General features: G+C 40.9%; 2 protein-coding genes and 1 long non-coding RNA gene across 8 annotated transcripts in view; all 3 read right to left on the bottom strand.

The window, feature by feature from the left end:
• Positions 1 to 6896, bottom strand: part of LOC307039961 (uncharacterized protein) — a 61055-nt gene extending 54159 nt beyond the window's left edge. The window contains exons 1-5 of one of the 6 annotated variants that reach the window (XM_079682429.1): positions 6713 to 6896; positions 6352 to 6520; positions 6163 to 6261; positions 5741 to 5926; positions 5474 to 5652 (exon numbers count right to left, since the gene is read on the bottom strand). In XM_079682429.1, coding sequence (XP_079538555.1) covers positions 5474 to 5652; positions 5741 to 5926; positions 6163 to 6165 — 368 coding nt within the window. In that variant the 5' untranslated portion in view covers positions 6166 to 6261; positions 6352 to 6520; positions 6713 to 6896. Of the gene's footprint in view, positions 1 to 5359; positions 5389 to 5473; positions 5653 to 5740; positions 5968 to 6162; positions 6262 to 6351; positions 6521 to 6712 lie in introns of those variants that run through there. The other 5 variants (XM_079682431.1, XR_013808374.1, XM_079682428.1 and 2 more) reach the window with 5 other exon arrangements.
• LOC307041162 (uncharacterized protein) lies at positions 2606 to 4203 on the bottom strand (the record flags this gene model as incomplete). Its single annotated transcript, XM_079684485.1, has 5 exons — positions 4109 to 4203; positions 3659 to 3775; positions 3350 to 3541; positions 2952 to 3104; positions 2606 to 2712 (listed from the first exon to the last, which is right to left on the bottom strand). Exons 1-5 carry the CDS (start codon positions 4149 to 4151, stop codon positions 2606 to 2608), a joined length of 612 nt encoding a protein of 203 aa, XP_079540611.1. The 5' UTR covers positions 4152 to 4203.
• On the bottom strand, positions 4210 to 4594 carry LOC307038398. Its single transcript, XR_013807988.1, has 3 exons — positions 4506 to 4594; positions 4338 to 4429; positions 4210 to 4226 (listed from the first exon to the last, which is right to left on the bottom strand). It is a non-coding gene; the product is annotated as an uncharacterized lncRNA (long non-coding RNA).
• Positions 6897 to 14873: the final 7977 nt, after the last annotated feature.

The following is a 14873-nucleotide window of genomic DNA, read 5'->3' as shown; positions in this document are numbered from 1 at the left end:
CGCAATCCCAACGTGTCTATTACCAACGTTCAGGGAGCTCTATGCAATTCGGTGACGGGGAGGGGCCCTGACCGTCCGTCAACATGTGACGGGTTGGGAGTGAGAACGTGTTGCTGTACAACAAATCACCTCTGGCTGGAAGAGAACTCTCTGCTCCATAGTTTCTCTCTTCACTGTACATTTGACATATTCAGTGTAATATTTAATATTCCATCTCTCACATAGTTATGTAAATATAATACCTTGCATATCTTGTTATTGCTCATTTGTAAATTCAACATGTATATTTTCTTCTTTATTTCTTGTCTTTTTATTTGTATTGTATAATGTGTTTTAATGCTGCTGCAACGCAAAGATTTCCCAAATTGGGATCAATAAAGTTCTATCTTATCTTAAACCAACAACCAGTGTTCCAGATGAGGATCATCTCTTTACAAAAATATTCAAGTGCTAACCCATATTGTTACTTCTCAATGAATTTATTTCCAAACGCATTATAATGCAGTGTGATGTAAACAACAAAAAGTACCACAGACGTATGCTTAATTTATATTTATTCATCAACCAACCACATCAATAACATTGTTTTTAAAACAATAAAATGGTCCTCTCTGGCAATGGTTTACTTATGTGTTTCACCACAATACAAGTAAAAGGCCACCATAAGGGTGTATGTCTTGACTCTAGAGCGTTGGGGTTAGTCTAACATGAAAAGCATGGACAACAGAACATAAAATCAAGTTATGCAAACGGTTATAACATACAGTATTAACAAATCATACAACACAACCATTTTTTATCCACATTCTATGTGTAAATCAAACATAAAAATGTATCACAATGTATTATTTGGTTTTGAGAACAACAATGAGGTGATTCACCAAATAAACTATTTGTTGTTTATCTCAATGTCCCTAATTATACATCCTAAAAGACTGTGCATTGTACATGTTGATTGAAGTACTTCAATCAATCAGGTTAATAGCTGGAGACCAAAAAGGAAATATAACTGACAAAGCAATTAAAGCAAGTAACGCAAAAGAAACAAAAATGAACAATTAGAGGAAATCTGTTATTGGCCTGCGACAGGTGCAGTCATATAAAGTTAATGACAGGTAAATCCTATAAGAGATCGAAAATAATAATGCATAGGCATCCCGTTCTGGGAAAAAAGGGAAAGACCTCCTGCTCTTGGACAATGATGTGCTCACCAAGTTGTATGGTAACCAGCAAGATATACTTGGAGATTTAGGAATTTACATTATAGTGTTTCAAAAAGGATCAAAAGTGAATGGTTCATTGCTCAGGATGCATTCCAGGGACGCTGAGCATTCAATACAATTTAAGTTGTGTACAAGTGAAATGTTTGGCCTGATGCTGCGGCATAGGGAAAAGTCATATGGTCAACATATTCAAGGGTGATCTTCCATTGAGGAGTATGAATACAATCTCTAAATATAAAGTCAGTAAAGTATTTACATTTCTGATAGCACATCAAGTCTTGGCGGATATTCGTGCTTTAGAGCAGCAGCAATTCATAAGTAAATTACCTAAATTATGTTTCTTTCTTCATCTTCACTGGTGTCTGGACTGCTTAGGTCACTTTGACTTTCCTCTTCATGTTGAAGGAAACAAGCATCAGGACCTAAAGCTAGACCCTCCAGTAAAACGCGATTCTGCGATCGCAGAATTTACCGCATAATCCACAAAATGGCGCATATTTTTAAAAGGCCGCATATTTATCAAAAGGCCGCATAATCCCCGCATTTTTCCACACAAAGTTGAGAAAAAAAAAAGTTAACTCGTCTTGACGTGTCGTCATCAGCTCGCGCATCACAGAATGTAAAAAACACTGTATAGAGTGAACGTGTGGAGCTCACACGATAGAGAAAACACCAAGATGAACAAATCTAATCCATCTCATTTACCAACGAACATTTCAACTAAATACCGGGCAAAAAGTGGGGGGAAACTATTCTGCACCCCGTGCAACTGTGTGTTGGAGCATAAGAGAAAATCGACGGTGACGACCCACTTTGATTCATTCAAACATTCGAAAATGCTTTCTGCTGCTGCGGACAAGAAAGCCAAACAACTGACGTTCACCGAGGGATCAACCTCCAAAACCCTTTCGAGGGCTACAAGAAACGAAGTGAGGAGCCTACAAGATTGAAGCTGGTCAGATAACGAACGAGTAAATGAAAACAGAATGAGGCGGGAAGTGTGTGTGTGTGTGTGTGTGTGTGTGTGTGTGTGAGATTAAAATAGCCCAATTGCTTTTACGATAAATAAACATTGAATGTGTTTAATTGAATAGTAAAGGGGTTTAACGTTAGTGGCAGGTTGTGTGTGAGAGAGAATAAATAAGACAGCCCAATATTTAAAAAAATTGTTATTCTTTTCCCCCGCATATTTAGCATATTTCGCAACTTTCCGCATATTTCGCAACTTCCGGCAATTTCACCGCATAAAATCACATAAAAACCCTGCATGTTTAATCGCATAATCAAGGATTTTAGCCCGCATAATCAAGGAATTTAGCCCGCATAATCAATGATTTTAGCCCGCATAATCAAGGAATTTAGCCCACGTTTTTCTGGAGGGTCTATAAAGCAGTCTTGTACTGCCGCAGTACCACCTGCAACCTCTCCAACGCCTCAGCATGCTTCCTTCTTAGGGTGCACCCAAGTCCTTCATTCCCCTTGTCTACATCTGAAAATACACAAAATATTGTTATATGGACATACTATAAAGTAAGATTGCTTCACGAGGCCAGAGCACTTCAATGGAGTATATTCTCTCCCATGTGCATATAAAGATGATTGTCACTGTCAAGGGACTTCATTATGTAAAATGGCCGGGTCGAATGGGCAAAGGCCATTATACTCCATCCAATTTCTGTGACCAAGAATGATTTGGGCTGACTTTTTTTCCTTTAAAACTCAACTTACCTTCCTCAGCCACCTTATTTTTTAGAGCAACTGCCATGTTCTGCAACCATGTGCAATGCTGCGCCATCTCCCACAATAGGATGCCTTTCTCCTCTTGCAGTCTCCGTGTAAGCATGACTTGATCAAGTATCTTTTTCTTGGCTGTAAAGTTAGCTAAAATCCAATCACAGTTATGTATATACGTGAATCACATTTTCATTATAGCATAACAACATGTTTAAAACTCCAAACATGTACTTTCAAAATAATCAAATGTATACACAATAAGAAAACTTAAGATATACCCTTAAACTAAATTAACGTTCTAACACTCTACATGATATGTGCATAACTCAGCAAGGTATACCTTCATATAACAGAACTTCAAATTAATTATTATGAAATATCTGAAAACTGACCCATGCCATGAACTTCCCACGGCCACAGCGCGGACATGATGCTCCCTCCAGAGAGGGAATGCTCCACCGCAGCAACATCTATGCCTCTGGCAGAGTCGTGTACCAGCTGGTTGTACTTCAGTACCTCCTGATTAAGGCGCTTTTTGTTGTCTGCAAGCTTCCTTCGAAGTTGATGGCGGAGCTTGCTGCTGTCTGAAAAAGACATGAAGTAGTGGGATAGGGATATGTGACAAACTATATTTGCAAGTGCAACAAATATATATAATTCAGTAGGTTGAATCTGCAACCTAAAACATCATATTGTTATACCATTCTGTCGGTAAAGGGATTGCTTCCGCTGCCTCACACTTAGGTAAAGCCCCTCAATGCTTTGCTGCAGTGCTGTTTGAAGGAAGTCTTCAGAAGTACCCGATGTTTCTGAGGTTCCTGTAGAAATAATATTGGCAGTAAAATGTACTGTTACACAACACGTAACGGTTTTGAGAAACAAAATTGTGCAACATATTTAACAGCTTTTAACACAAATTGATGGTACAACTATGGAAACTGGAACATATCAGAGATAAACATGGACACATAGTTGGCTTGCTATTGCTTGAAGATTATGTCCCTGTCTACTGAAATCCAGTGAGGGTACCATTACGTGGCATGAAAAATCAGCCTTATTGCCTTAAAATTGGCTGCTCTTTAGGATCAAATCTGTAAATTCAAACAGTCATGGACAATGATATGTAGCTGGTGTTATCTCGTCGTGCTTACCAGATGCCCATTCCTTCACGTCGGAAATCCACGTCGACACCATGTCATCTGAGACACAATGTAGCTCCGTCTTGAGTTCCTCAAGACTTACAGTCTCTTCCTGGAGCCTCTTACTAGTCTGATGAACAGTAGACGATGGACATTTATCAAGATTAAAACTTGCTATGATTAACAACGAGCCATGTGCAAATGACAAAGGACACAACAACACCTTTAATAGGAGGCTCACCTTCACATATCTTGTGGAAAGTGCCTGATGAAGGGAGTCACCTTTTTTCCTGTTCCATCCCATTGCATGCACTGTGAGCATGTCCAGTCGTGCTTTTGAAAGCAATAATGAGATTATGATGTGTCATCTAAAAAAGAATGCAATAATAGGGCAAAACCTTCCACTCACCTGCTTTGGACATGTATTTTGTTGTCAGGGCACAACGGGACAGGTAGCTGTTGACCTGCTCCACCTCTTCCCCAGCGGTCATCCCGGCTCCCTCCTGGTTCTTCCCACACTCCATATAATCTGATGGTAAAAGTTTGCTGGAATTGTTGTGCAAAGAGGCTACATACTACTATACTAAACACTATAGCTTAGATATTTACTACTTCAGTATTATAAATATAAAAAATATAAATGTACCTGATACAAAAATATTTCACTTACCTCGCATTTGGTAGCATGGGCTCGAGCATGCACTACACTGAGGAATGGCTTCATGGTGGTCAGCTCCTGGAGAGCAGGAATGACACTTGCAGCTTTCTCCATGTACGGCCAGAACTTGCAAGCCACATCCATGGCGAAGAACTTGGCTTTGGCTGGCATGAGTTCCTTTTGAAGATACAGGGGGTAGGCGAATATCTCCCCCCTGTACATATTTAAGGCCTTCAAAATAAACCCATGGCGACATACAGCCACCTCCATCCCTTCTTCATCCAGCTTAGAAGCCCTCCTTGACGTCTCCCTCGCTGCTGTCCACTGGGAGTCCGTACATGTGCCTCTTCCCTTGGTCTAAGACACACATTACATCATGACAAATCAGTTAAAAGCAATGGAATCAAGATCTACACCATTTGTTCAAATTATCTGATTTTGGAGTAGATGGTAAGGAGAAGTAGCTGAATTTGAAGAAAGTCAGGGTCGGATATACATGGCTATTTTTGTGATATACCTATAAGGTAAAATGACGAATAAAAACTTGCATTTTTCAGTGATCTCTGTATTTTGTCGACAAATGCAGCCACCTTCTGCTACAAAGAGCCCATTAAAAAAGGTGCTGCCATCAGAACTGAGGAAAAAAAGATTAGCAAATATATCCATGAAATATAAACAATAATCAAAAAAGTTAAATAACAACATTGTAAAAACAGCACCTTCCACTTCGCCGAAAGCGATACAGCTTCCTGTTTCCATCGGCAGAAACAGCCAACATCTCCGGCGTGCAGGCAGGGCAGATGAAAGGAGCACCACAGCAGAGCTGGTCTTCCTCATACGAGGCATAGGAGAACTCCAGAAAGCTGCGCTGCAGTGCATCTCCGTTGACAGGTCCAGACTGGAAGATAATTACATATATTGCTGTGATTTTGTCTATTTACGGAAATGTTATAATGTATAATATGGTAAAGAATATTTACACTTACTCTTCCTCCACACTTTGTGCGATGCTCCGGCAGCTTTGCAAAGGCCTGTCTGGAGAATCCCGTAGAGATGACCTTGAGCTCTTCAAAGGAGCTCAGGAGGTCCAAGGTGTAAAGTGTGGAAATACTGACCGAAGCTGGCCAGTATCCACTCTTAAGGAGGACTTTCAAGTCGGGGGTCCACTGCTGCTGGCAAGTTTGACAGACATATAGTGGCAGATGCAAGTCATAACGCCTTTGGAACAAGTAAATAAACATAATTAAGACACATTTTACAACAGTTTCATCTACAAATAGTCAAAGATGAACAGATATTACATGAAGGTTTTACTCCAAGTGGAAGCACAATGCCTCAGCCCAACAGTAAACATATAACAACAATTCAATAGAAATCCAAATATATATATATATATATATGTGTTTACCATTGATGGTAATTAAAATCACTGGTTTGCCTGGTACCACAGTGAAGTTTGTGCCTTTACAGGAGCAGTTGGGTGCCTTCACAGTTGGCAATATGCAAGCTGTCAAAAAGAAAAGAAAAGCACTAATTACCATTATATGCTGGCCGAAGAGCCATGTGAACATCAAAATGCAAGTTTGAGAGAGCATACCTTGGTCATGGGTGTCATATCCACCTTCCACTCTAACAATACACGTTGTTGGACTAATTGGTTTAAAAAAAAACATTCATTAAACTGTCCCTGTTGTGGAGTGGCTGGTTCTTGTGATGAAGTACATCAGTCTCCACAGAACCACTCCTCGGGGAGACACTCTTTACACCTTGGGAGGAAATACAAAATTATTCTAATATCCTAGAATTACTTTCATTTTCATGTGGGTTTTCTCTAGGTATCCAGTTTTCTAACATCCCAAAAGTCATGCATGTTAGCTGAAATAGCAGGGCACTGAGCATTAATACTGAAAAATTACAATTAGGTAAAGTAATTTAAATAAAGGTAAATGTTATCTCACCTAATAACAGCCGGCTCGTGGCAGAGGCCACACAGGGGATGACCAACAGCCTCTTTTTCTAGAAGGCATTGTAGGTGGTGTGGTCTCGCTTCTTTCCAGCGCTCTGAGGCTTTCTGCTGCCGAAAAGACCAGGATGAGGCAGAGCGTTTTGAGGCTCAGGAGGAGGACATGAGGAAAGAATGTCAGAGAGTTTCTCCATATTCTTTTCTGTGAACAGAATGGGAAACTTTAACTGTAAATGACTATATTTAAGATGAACACTAAAAATCAAGGATTATTTCTTTGCTCAGTATGGAACTGGCCAATATCTTTACTGAATTCCATTCCTCGTTCGAGTCCTGAACTGTCAGTTGTGTATAAGGTTATTTTCTCTCACTAACACAATTTATTTAAAAATTGATTTTAGTTTTAAACTTAAAGCCATTTTTGTGATTTACCAAATTCGTGTTGTGTTGAAGGTTCAGTACGCAGAACCTCCACACTGGAAGACTGGAAGCCCTCAGTCGGGGGGGATGTGACTGTAAAACATCACACAGAGGGTTAACAACAGATAACTGATGATTTGTATTATCTACCTATTGTTTAAAAGCTTGTGAAATTAAATAAAGCATAGTTCTTATGACACCACAGTGGGAATGTCTCCGACTGTAGTGTCATTATGCGTTTATATATTGGAATTATTGTAGACCCTCAACAAGCAATTACTGTGTTTTAATTCGATTTTCAAACCATTTACTTAGTAAATTCATAAAAATGTAAAATAATTGGGATTTCAACCTGTAGCTGAGCCTTGGCGTCGCCCTCCATGCCTCCTTCTCAGCTTGCCACGTCCTACACAGCCCCTTTTAGGGGACTGTAAAGTGTCTCCTACAGAGCGTGCCCGTTTCCTCTCCTCAGCTGCTTTCTGTGACCAAGTAACAACTCATGTAAGGTTGATGTTGCTGATAAACTGATACCATATGACAGTGGACAAATAAAAGTAAACTCATTCACTTGGAGAACATTTTTGCTTCAAGTTTTTCGTACCATATACAACTAATGAAGTAAAACAAGTTGAACAGGCTTTATTTAGTAAGCCTCTGCCCCCCATGTTGTAATGATGAACCATTTTGCAAAGGCCCTATACATTGATCCAAAATCCAGTTACTCTTGGCCTGTCAGGCATGTTTTGGATAACAGATAGTGCCAAATTCAAGTGGGAAATGAATGAGGTCATATGGGTTAAAACAGCAACCTTAGCCTCAGCTAGCATGTGTTCATGCTTCAGCTCAAGAGCATTGCGTTTCCCTTCTTTGGATGTGGGATTATTGGGGTCTGGGTTGTGGTTTGTTGCCATTGCAACACAGCCAGCCAGCCAGCCAGCCAGACCCAACAGATATGCAACAGCTGCTGTATGAGACAAACAGAGATAGAGAGACAGATTGTAAGATTGAGATGGATAGATGAAGAAATAGATAATGAATGATAGAAAAAAAATAGAGCCAATAACTATAAGAAAGGTAGGTAGATAGACAGAGAGATAGGTTGAGTTTGGCTCTTAAAAGTGCCGTTGGTTTTATGATGGTGTAGATCAGTGTATGGGTTTGTGGTGTGGGTACGGGAGCTGCAGGAGAGAACAGAAAAAGTGAATTATGTAGTGAAACTAGCTTTTTTTTAAATGCACATTGTGACGGTTTAACTACTTTAGACAGACTGAGTTCATTTACGTGTTTCCTGTTTCATACGCGTAACAAGCACATGGACTATGCCCCTCCCCCCAAACATATATTAAAATGTTGGCCAGCGTTTGTACTGTCCAGCCCCATATAGATAGAAGAGTTACAACAGCGGAAGTCCAAAAACGGTTATCGTCACGTGGTTCATGCAGACGAGGATTGTTCCCCGGAAGTTCACGGCGGGCAAAGTGAATGCATTGATAACAGGAGATAGAACTACGATTTTTGGTAATTATTAGTGAATAAAGGTTTTGATTTGCAATATTTATACAACAAATCGATAGGTGTATGTATTTACATCAATATGTTTTAAAAAATAAAATAGAATTTGCTAATATTAAGTGATAATATTAGGATTAGTGTGAACAACCAGTTTACATGTTAGGCTAACAGTGCCTTGGTTAAAGAGCCTGTTGCTGTTTATAGCTTTGAATTCTTTAAAACCAATATTATCTTCTTAAACTTGTATGGTAGTCAGGAGCATCACTTTCTAATGTTTATTGATATATTTAGAGGGAGGGGATCTAAAGGATTGCTTCAAAATTCAGATTAGATTAATTTCTACCATTTTCTTAAATTCATGGTAGTTTCAGTAATCCCATGGTAATTGAGGACACAAGTTATCTAAATGACTAATGTCATCTTTATGGCTTTCAGAAAGGACAGGAGACCGACAGGTGACTATCAAAGGACTAACAGCAGCAGCAGCAGCAGCAGCATGATGATGATGATGATGATGTTAAATGTGTTGTTTTAGGAACATCCATTGCAAATACATGGAATTCAATAAACATTGAATAGCATATCATGCAGTTTGTCTGTGCCTTTTCCTCCGTGTTGTCCTGGTTTGCTGTCTTGCCTCCTAGTCGCCACCATGGTTTGCTGTGCTGCCTGGGGATGCTCAAATCGCTCCGAGAAAGGAGTACGAATGTACGGCTTCCCCACTGACACAGAGCGGAGGAAAAAATGGCTGGCTCAAGTCAGCAGGAGCAATTTCACGACCAACAGCAAAAAAATATGTGAGGTTATTATATACAAACACTGCATTTGCACTTTTTCACAAAACAAAAACCACATCATTGGGAAAGTTTAAGGTTTTGTTTAATACAAAAAAACAGGGAAAGGCTTGAAAAACAGAGTTGAGACTCAGGGTGCAGGGTGAGGGTCTCAGTGCAGGTATTCAGGCTCCATTGAATCCCCCTCTGGTTCTTGTGCTGAAAGAGGGTGTAACAGACAGGAGAAAGGGTTATACACACCTATATAGCACACCTATTGGATGGGAAATTGCCTTGGGGAGATAAGGTGTGGTCTTTGTTCCCAACTGAAGTTATGGAACTTTATTATTTGTGAGTTTAACAAAGTATGACAAATGGCATCAGTAACAGATGTGATATGAATTTCTATAAAGTTGTCTCACATTCTTGGTCATATTTTATATACAGTATGTAATGAGTATAACATGTCCAGTAAGTATAAAGTGTTTTTCCATTGTGTGTGTTCTTCCATTTTGGAAGCAAGAGCCAATCCAAAAAGGTGAAAAGGAACAACAGCAGCCAAGCTACCACATCCAGCAACCCCCAAACAGATCCACAGCTGCAGTCATTTCCATTAGTCGTTGCAATGGAAATATTTGGACTAAACATTGCTCTTCCACCTGTCAGCACCCAGCTAACATCACTGCCCCTCCACCCGTAACATCACTGCCCCTCCACCCGTAACATCACTGCCCCTCCACCTGCCAACATCACTGCCCTCCACCTGCCAGCACCCAGCCAGAGGAGCGCAAACAACAAAAACAAGCAAGGTGTCCCGTCACGTACCCGGAAGTTTGGGTTGGCAAAATGGAGTGAGAGAGGGACTTGAAAAACCTTGGTGGCTCTCTACTCATGTTGTTACAGTTGTCTTGGTTACACCTCTCAAGTTTTTTTTGTGCCATTTCTACATCTTTAGAAAATATGAAATAAAAAATTGAAGTGAAATCAACCTCTTCTCTGGAGAACAAACTTTGATTTCTCTGTCTTGTGAGTTTGCAGTCTTGCTCCTCCACCTGTAACATCACTGCCCCTCCACCTGCCATACAGTAGGTTACTAAAAAGATTACTTATATAATACAGTGATAGAATACATGTTTAGTATGCTTACTTATATAAAACAGTAGTATTAAACTTATCTTGTGTTTTCACTCTCACTTAAAGAGCCTGTGACACGAACCCAACAACTGTTGTGCAATGAAATAGTGGGCTACTAGTAATCTCGAACCGTCAGTTTAAAAAAGAAAAAGCGATACCGTTCCGATAAATATCAATAATTTCGAACATCGCGGGAAAATTCCTTCGACTCATTTTGAGGTTTTGGGGGAAGCCGGATGTGACGTCAATGCGGGAACGCTTCACTGTGCGGCGAGAGAGCCAAACACGGACAAAGTGTGTTGTCATGCGTAGAAATGGTAAATTACTGAGTTTAGGCACGTTAATAACGTTTTAATGAAGTTGACTACAGTATATTCATATTTGTCAGTGCTTTCATGTCAATTCGGCAAACATAAACATAAATGATCGTGGTGAAGATGATGATTAAATTAGGATAAAAAATCGGTAGTGAGAGCTGCTGAATTTCCTCCCGTCGGATGTGATATAAAAACAAATTGATTATTTTTGTAAACTCAAGTGGATGAAACTACATTTATTAGTGCTTTCTTGTCAATTCGGCGAACATATGATACATTAAATGATCGTGAGGATGATGATTTAAAAATCTTTTGTTTGAGCCGGTCTGCATTTCCTGATGGGAAAACAAACCTTAGCTTTTTGTAGTTGCAGTCAGTGGTGTAGTGGGCGTTGGACGCGGGGGTACGCCGTACTCCCACTTATTTGAAGCATGATTTCTTTTTTTAATAGTCTAATACAGTGGTCACCAACCTTTTTAAGCCCAAGATCACCGACCTCGGCCTAGGTGAAAGGCGAGATCTACCTATTGCAGAATTGAGTGTAAAAGACGGCCCATACAATGCTTCCAATTTGAGGCCTTTTATATAGGCTAATTGCATCTGAATTACTGTTACAATGAAGGCTCCATATTCAGCTCACGGGATATAGGCAGGGGTAAAGTGCTATTGGGGGACGGACCTCACCTTCTCAAGGGGGGCCCGGGGGGATGCTCCCCCGGGAAGATTTTTTTTTAAATATTGAAGTTGAAAGCATCAATCTGGTGCACTTTGAGAGCAACATGAAGAGATCTATGGATACCTCTCTCAGCACCCATATGAAACAGAATTGTAAACAGATTTTCTTTTTCTTTATGGATATTTTACAAATCCCATTAAACTGTATTCTTGTTTTACTGCCATATAGTAGGCTATTTCATACCTGTTTTTCATTTATTCTCTTATTGTTTGTATAACTATAATGATCCTATGAAGGTGTGCCGCGGAAATAATCTTTTGAATAATTTTTGACAAAACTGTTCTAAACACTCAAGAGTCGTTTAGCTCACCTGAGCCCCTCAGTCTGACAGGAGAGGACTCTCCTCCAGCTTGTTGTGGAAACAGCTCCTTATGTCCGTTAGTGCAGCTAGCTAACCAGATGCTAACATCACGGTCCCCGCTAGCACCGGTCCCTCTCTCTCCCTCACTCCCTCTCTCCCTCTCTATCACACTAAATGCGCTATCGCCACACACACACAGAGCCGAGCTTGAATGACACAAGCACACGTGTATTTCCATGCAACTCTCTGATTGGTCTGGTGTGTTGCCTCTGTTGCGTTCACTGAACACGGGAAATTACATTCCTGCCGTCGTCTCTTGTGTCATGATGAGGTTCACGTAAAGCACGGTTAATGTATTATATTATTGAGGTGTCTCAAATATACGTTAATCAAGTGGCACTTGCTAACGGGGTGGTGGATGATAGCTTTACATCTAAAAACGTATTTTTCAAACATTATTATTTAAATTGTATTTTTCTTTCTTTTGTTACTTTTTTTTTAACGGTCCGCGATCTACCCGCACCACACTCGCGATTGACCGGTCGATCGCGATCGACTGGTTGGCGACCACTGGTCTAATACATCTAAAATCATTGCTAGTGTTATCAGTTGCAAGTGTGTGTTTGTTGTAATAATGACGAAAACATAATAGGCAGATTTCACAGTAATTATAATAAAAACGTAGCTCAAGCATTTATGCAACTTGATTTGAAGCGTGTGTGTGTGAGGGGCAGAACTGTGTGTGTAGGGTGACCAGGTGTCCCGCACTGTGCGGGACTGCACACACAGCATTTTTATTATTTGTCCCTCGTCCCACACATTGAGACTATGTCCCGCATTTGAGTGATAGTCGCGCAGAAAGGCCGGATCGGTTCGCTGACAGCCGGCACTGCCCTTTATTATTATATTGTCTAAACGGCATCATGTAAATTGCGCTGACAGGCGACACAGAGGTCCCCAAGCCCCCCCCCCCCCCTGTTGACAGTTCACGAGCGCGTCCATAGTGTCTCCCGTCCACCCACCACCCCGTCCACCCAGTTAAACATCCCCACTACACCACTGGTTGTAGTAGTACACCAACATGGATTAAACGTGTGTTTTTTTTTTACCACAATGTTGGGGAAATTAATGGATAAAATGCACGGATTATTATTATTATTATTATTATTATTATTATTATTATTATTATTATTATTATTATTATTATTCCCACTCCGATCGGGAAACTAGGTCCACCGTTTCCCCGCAGCGAGGCTCCCCCCGTTGACAGTTTACGTGGGCTGGGCTGGGTGCAGTGGCGGACGGGCCGGTACCGAAGTGGGCCGGTCGGATAAGTCACTAGCACATCCCCCACTCCCCCCGTTGACAATTGACTAGTTGTACCGAAGTGGGCCGGTCGAGAGTCCCGGGCTGATTTTTAGTCCCAGTCCACCACTGGCTACATGACCGTATGATCGCCCATATTGATGCACCTAATTCCTAAACTTCTAACAGATACAAAATAAACCGATCCTTCAGCCTCATATGAGCTCTCAGACACGTTCAAGATTAAACTGTCATCGCTGTCTGAGTTTGCTGCTGTGTGCGCCATCGTGCGTTTACATGCAGATGCTGGGATCCTGAACGGTGCAGCTGGAGCGCTGTGCCCGCATTGACGTCACCCATAATTTGGCGGGACTTGAAGAATCCCCGAGAAGATCCAGGAAATGGTCAACATTGAAGGGCAGATTAATGGTTATCAAAGTACAAATATCCAAAATCAGTTCAGTAACGGTTTTCAAGGGGACAATATTTACTCAAATTGATGGGTTTGGATGATGGGGGAAAATCGTGTCACAGGCTCTTTAAGTCCCTCTCCCTTTGACATCAATCCAAAATCAGCTGAGCTGCAACATAATACAGACAGGTAATAATCAACATAATCACAAGGACACAATATGGCTCTGCTAAAAACACTCACTCTTACACGCACCAAACTTTATATTTAGCTGACATTTAACTCCCTCCACCCCCACATACAATCCCGTTTATAAGCACCTCTTCTCTAATTCAACAATGTTGGACGAAATCACATTAAGAGAACGGAATTTACAATTAAAAGGCTGTTCAACGTGTGCTGCTAACTTGATCCGGTAGCTTTATCTGTTATCTGTAAACGTTCCCTAAATCTACTAATTTAGGGATAACCCACTGACATCCTTTAATACACATGTTAATTTGAATCAGATGTACTGATAATATCCGCAATATAAATCTTTAAACTTCTTCTTACCTTTCAAAAGTCCGTCACGAACGGTCTATTATGCTGCAACTCTACTGCGCTGCTAGCCTTGGCGCTAACTTCCGGGGAAAGATTGAGAGGCTCCACGATCCGCCATTGCTGTAAAAAAGTGGTCCATTGGAGTGAACGAAGATGACATAACTCTCAGTCTATACGGCGCTGGATCACATGTATTGGGATCATTTGTATTAATGTGGACCGGAGGGAGAGGGTGACGAGCATAAGTTTCACTTTCCTTTTTTATTTAAATTCCAACTTTGGTCATGAAGAATATGTTTCCCTGTTGTCCAAGTTCATAAAGCATAAAACAACAGCATCAGAGCACGGTGCAGAGTCTCTAGATGAGTTTACAGTAGTCCCTCGTTCTTATTAAACATCCATGTTGTAGTCTGCTGTATAGAACACTGTAGTTTCCATAGTTTCCCCACAGCAGCAGACGCACACAATGACGTCGGCTGGCGCATCATAAACACGTCGGATAGTGAAAGTGCATTCGGATTCTCTAAAGCAGGGGTTCCCAAACTTTTCAGCACGCGACCCCCAAAATAACAGTTCCAGAGACTGGCGACGGGGCCCCCCGTCGACAGGGGGTCGCCAGTGAATTAATTTCAGTTTTCCGCGCTCTCGCGGGAATATCTCCGCAATGGAGCGAGCTCAAGTTTCAGTGCTTTCCAGCTTAGGC

This window comes from Notothenia rossii (assembly GCF_949606895.1).
Source record: "Notothenia rossii genome assembly, chromosome: 5".
In the NCBI taxonomy this organism is placed as follows: domain Eukaryota; kingdom Metazoa; phylum Chordata; class Actinopteri; order Perciformes; family Nototheniidae; genus Notothenia; species Notothenia rossii.
This window is presented reverse-complemented; position numbering and strand designations above follow the sequence as displayed.